The sequence below is a fragment of the Tupaia chinensis genome, unplaced genomic scaffold, assembly GCF_000334495.1.
Source record: "Tupaia chinensis unplaced genomic scaffold, TupChi_1.0 Scaffold143574_1, whole genome shotgun sequence".
Taxonomy (NCBI): Eukaryota; Metazoa; Chordata; class Mammalia; order Scandentia; family Tupaiidae; genus Tupaia; species Tupaia belangeri.
The window spans coordinates 1,353,253-1,358,612 of NW_006203419.1; the positions used below are offsets into that span (position 1 = coordinate 1,353,253).

The 5,360-nt window shown below is 50.8% G+C and overlaps 1 protein-coding gene and 1 long non-coding RNA gene across 3 annotated transcripts in view; one reads left to right on the top strand and one right to left on the bottom strand.

Moving 5' to 3' along the window:
• Positions 1-210, bottom strand: part of LOC106733334 (uncharacterized) — a 1,326-nt gene extending 1,116 nt beyond the window's left edge. Inside the window, exon 1 of the long non-coding RNA XR_001369457.2 lies at positions 79-210. This is a non-coding gene — a long non-coding RNA (uncharacterized LOC106733334). The remainder of the gene's footprint in view (positions 1-78) is intronic.
• Positions 211-472: 262 nt separating this feature from the next.
• ITPA (inosine triphosphatase) overlaps positions 473-5,360 on the top strand; it is a 17,343-nt gene continuing 12,455 nt past the window's right edge. For both annotated transcript variants that reach the window (XM_027766462.1, XM_006163959.2), the window contains exons 1-3: positions 473-623; positions 3,835-3,892; positions 3,985-4,049. In XM_027766462.1, the coding sequence (XP_027622263.1) occupies positions 558-623; positions 3,835-3,892; positions 3,985-4,049 (189 nt within the window). In that variant the 5' untranslated portion in view covers positions 473-557. The remainder of the gene's footprint in view (positions 624-3,834; positions 3,893-3,984; positions 4,050-5,360) is intronic.

Consider the following 5,360-nt stretch of genomic DNA (forward strand, 5'->3'; position numbering starts at 1 on the left):
CCCCTGATTCATCTGCTGGCTCTAGCTAATGTGGCTTAATCAGCTAGACATCCCCCACTGGTAACGTGTCCGCTTTACCTTGGGCCGGGAGTTTTCTGTCTGGCTACTTAGGCGGATGCTCCAGCCGCCTTACCCGCCTCTAGCCTCAAACTTTCTCCCGCTTCAGGTTGGGAGCGGTCTCTTCCAGCACTCGAACAGCGTCCCTGGGAGGGTGGGCCGGGTCTCCGGGCGCTCAACCTCCAGCCTCGGGAAGCCCCGGGCAATTCGGGTGCAGAGGGCCGCCAGCGCCCGGCGCCCCACGCTGCTCATGGCGGGGGGGGGGCCGGGATCGCTGGTTCTGACTCAGGATTCCAGGCTGGCAGGCGGGCGGCGACCAGGCGGCTTCGGCCCAGGCGGCGGAGAGATCTTCCGTGCGGCCCTCGACACGCCGTGATGCTCTAGGAAGTCCTCGGGACCCCCGGCCGGAAGTCAGGCCTCCCCCTTCCGCCGCCAGCCGGAAGTGTCCTGCCACCACGTAGTGAGGTTTCCGGTGGCTCTTGGGGGTATCTCGGGTCACCATGGCGGCTTCCTTGCTCGGAAAGAAGATCGTGTTTGTCACGGGAAACGCCAAGAAGCTGGAAGAGGTGCCGGGAGCGGGGTCGGGGACCGACAGGGAGGTGGCCAGGAACCTAGCGGAGAAGGGGCTTCCGGGCGGGGAGAAGTGGAGGGGAGAGACAATGGAGATTTCGGCCCAGAAGGATGGGTGGACACCGACTGGGCCGGAGGGGCAGTGCGGCGCGGGTAGGGAATGGCCGGGAGATGGGGGCGGCCTAGGGTTGGCAAGGGGACAAGGACCCTGGCAGATCCTGCACAGTTCTTGTGAGGTCACGCCGGCGGGAGCCCGAGGAGTGGTGGGGCCTTTAGCACTGTCCATAGGTCACCTGTTGAGCTAGAACCCAAACCAGAATTCGGAAGGTGTATAGAACATCTCTGGCTGTAGGTAACGGAGACACACAGGGCGACTGGTGGTAATACTATGTTAAGGTGTCCTTTGGGACCCAAGGATTCCCTCCAAGAGCTTGCCTATTATTGTGATTCTCTCTGGATGCTTATCCTCAATCCTACTGGTGTCTTTCTGCTTTCTTTTCTACAGGCATAGGGGACAGTGAAGGTTTTGCCAGACTTCCGCTCTGATTGGCCTTGCTTGAGTCAAGCCATGGCCAAGGAGGTGGGGTCACGTGTGGGGAATCAGAGGATGATGCCCACTGGCTATGTCTGAGACAGATTGGTAGGGCACAGTTATTAGGGGAACCTTCGTTTGTCCGTAGCATATGCTAGACAGAATGGCCTTCTCAGGAGCCAGAGCCCTGTGTTGATAAAGCTTCGAGATCCTGAAGCCCACCCAGTCAAGCAGATAGATGTGCCAGCATGGGCTTCCTTCAAGGTGCCAGACCCAAAGCTCTGGCTGAGACTGGCCCCCTCGCCTTTAAAGACGGAGCTGGAGTGGCCAGGGGAGACTTTTTTTTTTTTTTTTTTTGAGAAGTTTTTACTATAGGGTGTGTGTGTGCTTGCAAGAAAGAGACAGAAAGCGAGAAATCACCCCTAGGGGGTATGGGCACACACATGCACCCAGTTTAAGTTTAAGCCACTGGTCACGGTTGACTACATGGGAGTCTAGCGCCATTGCCGTTATGCCAACTGCTGGCCCCGCCAGGGGAGACTTCTTAGAGAAGATGAACTTGAATTTAACCTAGAATAGGGAGTCAGCTCTTTTGTTCATCCCATGGTATCTCATTGGCAGACTGATAGAGCCTATAGCTCCTTTCTCAGAAAAATCGTTTCAAATGTGCAAAAAAATACCCCAAAACAAAGGATTACAATGATCAGCTTTATCAATTCTCAAACATTAAAAATATTTGTGCTTTGGGAACCAGCAGTTAGCGTAATGGCTATGTCGCTGGACTCCCATGTAGTCGACCGCAGTTCTTGTCCCGGACCCGGTGGCTTAAAACTCACGCCGGGCGCGTGTGCGTGCGTGCCCAAGATCCTGAGAGGAGAATGGAGGAGAAGGGATTGCGGCGTGACCATCCCCCCTGGGGGGTGATTTCTCGCTTTCTGTCTCTATGTCTCTCTCTGTCTGTCTGGCGAGCGCACGCGCCCTACAGTGAAAATCTCTCCAAAAAAAAAAAATATTTATGCTTTGGGACCAGCATTTGGTGTAATACTTATGTCACTGGACTCCCATGTAGTCAACTGCGGTTCGAGTTCTGGACCTGGTGGCTTAAACTCACATCAGGCACATGTGTGTGCGTGCCCAAGATCCCGAGAGGAGAATGGAGGAGAAGAGATTGTGGTGTGGCCACACACACACACACACACACCGTGGGTGATTTGTCACTTTCTATCTCTCTGTCTTTTTCTGGAGAGCACATGTACCCTATAGAAAAAATAAACCACTCCTCCCCCCCAAAAAAAATTTGTGCCTTATTCAGATATACTTTTATTAAAAATGCATTAAGGGGGGACCAGCAGATGGTGCAGTAGATAAGGTGCTGGACACTCCCACATGGCCCACCACGGTTCGAGTCCTGGCCCTGGCGGCTTGCTTTCTCACTTTTCCATTCTCTCTTTTTAAATGTTTGCCATAGGGCACATGTGCTTGCCAGGCTGGGGTTAGGGAGGTGATGGCCACACCACAATCCCTTCTCCATTCTCCTGGGATTTTGGGCATGTACGCATACATACCAGATGTGATTTTTAAACCACTGAGTCTGGGACTTGAATTTTTGTTGACCATTTGAGAGTCTAGCACCTTAACCACTACACTACGTCTTGGCCCAAACCTAGTGTGGTTTTCAAGGCAGTAGTTCTGTGACCTGAACTGCACATTGGCCATCCAGCTGCCTTAACCATCACACAACCTGCTGGCCCAAAATGTGTGATTTTGGTATGTTACAGAGTCATAGGAACTACTAGTACTATTTTGGTTTATTCTATATATTTATAATTGAAAAGATGCTATTTTTTTTGTTTTTTTTTGTTTTTTTTGTTTTTGCTATAGGACATGGAGGCTCACCAGACAGAGAGAGACAGAGAGACAGAAAGCAAGAAATCACTCCCCAGGGGGGATGGCCACGCCGCAACCCCTTCTCCATTCTCCTCTCGGGATCTTGGGCACGCATGCACACGCACCCAGTGTGAGTTTAAGCCACCGGGTGTGGGACGCGAACTGCGGTCGACTACATGGGAGTCCAGCGACATAGCCATTATGCTAACTGTTGGTCCCCAAAAGATGCTAAATTTTAATTAGGGGTTAATGAAAATAAAAAAGTATTTTTTCCTTTTTAGAGGTTTTTGCCATAGGGCGCGTGTGCTCACCAGAGAGACAGAAAGCAGAAGTCACCCCCCAGGGGGGATGGCCACACAACAATCCCTTTTCCTCCATTCTCCTCCTGGGATCTTGGGCACACACGCACATGCACTCAATGTGAGTTTAAGCTACTGGGTCCGGGACTCGAACCATGGTCGACTACATGGGAGTCCAGCGACAGCCATTACGCTAACTGCTGGTCCCAAGAAGTATTTTTTCCACGTCCATATTTGTAAACCTCCTGAATTCTGGGGAATCCCTGCTAGGGTACTGCAGTTCTGTGGGAGAGGTAGGGGAGTAAGGAGGTGGTATGGTTGACTTGTGAGATGGGATCATGAAGGTTAGGATGAGGCTCATGGGCCTGACTTGGTGAGCTTTAGGAGGCTGGTAGGAGAGGTATTTGGTGAGGATGGTGGATGACAGCTCACATAGTAATGAGGAATCATTAGCAGATGGTGATAAATCTTCTTTCATTTTTGGAACAGGTCATTCAGATTCTAGGAGATAAGTTTCCATGCACTTTGGTGGCCCAGAAAATTGACCGTATGTCTCTGTTTTGTTTTATTTTTAAAAGATGGTTCGGTTTCTCTGTCTTCTGGTGACCTGACTCTCTGTGTGTCTGTTTCCCTGATAAGTGCCGGAGTACCAGGGAGAGCCAGATGAAATTTCCATACAGAAGTGTCGGGAGGCGGCTCGCCAGGTACTTGCCCTGAGCTCATCCCATACTTGATCCTCTTGTCCTGATTACTCCTACGCCCTGTGCATACTGGGGACAGGCAGAGAACAGTAGAGTGAGCACAGTTTTTTGTGACTTCAAAGACCTGCCCAGGCCAAGCTAGGCTTGAGTTAGTTAATGCTGCCTTCCGTTCCCAACCTTGACTCTGCGGTGTCTGCCCCGGACCACCCTCTACCACATACTCATGTTCCCTCCTCTCTGCACTCGGGCCTCTAGCCCTAGTTTTCAGGTATATACAGCCTAGCCCTATCCTCTCCCACACACTTCCACTCCTGTACTTTTGTCTCTGTGGGACTCAGATAGAGCACTGTATGAAGAGTTAGGCTACTTGGGTGGGAACTCCAGTTCTCCCATTGTTGTGCCTGGAGAAGGCATTAAAACTGACATTAATACATGGCTTTGATGCCCCCATCTCTGAAAGGAAGATAAGAGATTAGCCAAGAGCTGCTTCCATGGCTCTTTTAAAAATTATAATTACTAGAGGGTGTATGTGCTTCCTAGAGAGAGAAAGCAACCCCTAATAGGATGTGGTCATGCCACCATCTTTTTTCTCCATTTCTCTATCCTATCAGGATTTTGGGCATACACACACACATGCCCAGTATATTTTTCAAGCTTTCAGGGACGGGAATTCCAGTAGTCTTCAGCCATGCAGGATCCAACTTCCTATACACAGGGCTTAAACCTCTGTGCTATGGGACAGCCCTTTTTTAAAGTTTATTTTATGTTATTTTGGGGGGTGGGGATTTTTGCTCTAGGGCACACATGCTCACTGAAGACACAGGGAGAGAGACAGAAAGAGAAGTGAGACATCACCCCCTGATGACCATGCCGTAATCCCTCCTACATTCTCCTCTTGTGATTTGGGGCATGCATGAACACGTCCAGTGTGTTTCAAGCCACCCGGTCCAAGATTTGAAATGCCACTGGCCATGTGGCAGTCTAGCGCCCCATCCACTGTGCCACCTGCTGGCCCCTAAAGTTTATTTTTATTTCTTTGGTTGGGCTAACCTTTGACAGTGTCTTGCCACACCATGATCCTTCCCCCAGCCTCCTAGTCAGCCAGGATTGGCACACTTGAACGTACCCGGCATGTTCAGGATGACCCAGGATCTGACCGTGGACCTTCCACATAGCTCTAGTATAAATGCAGTGGCCTGTGCCACCACCACTGGGCTTTTCTCTTTTGTTGGTTTGCTTATTTTTTTTTTTTTTTAATTTTTTTTTTGGGGGAGGTTTTTGCTATAGGGGGCGTGTGCTCGCCAGAGAGGCAAA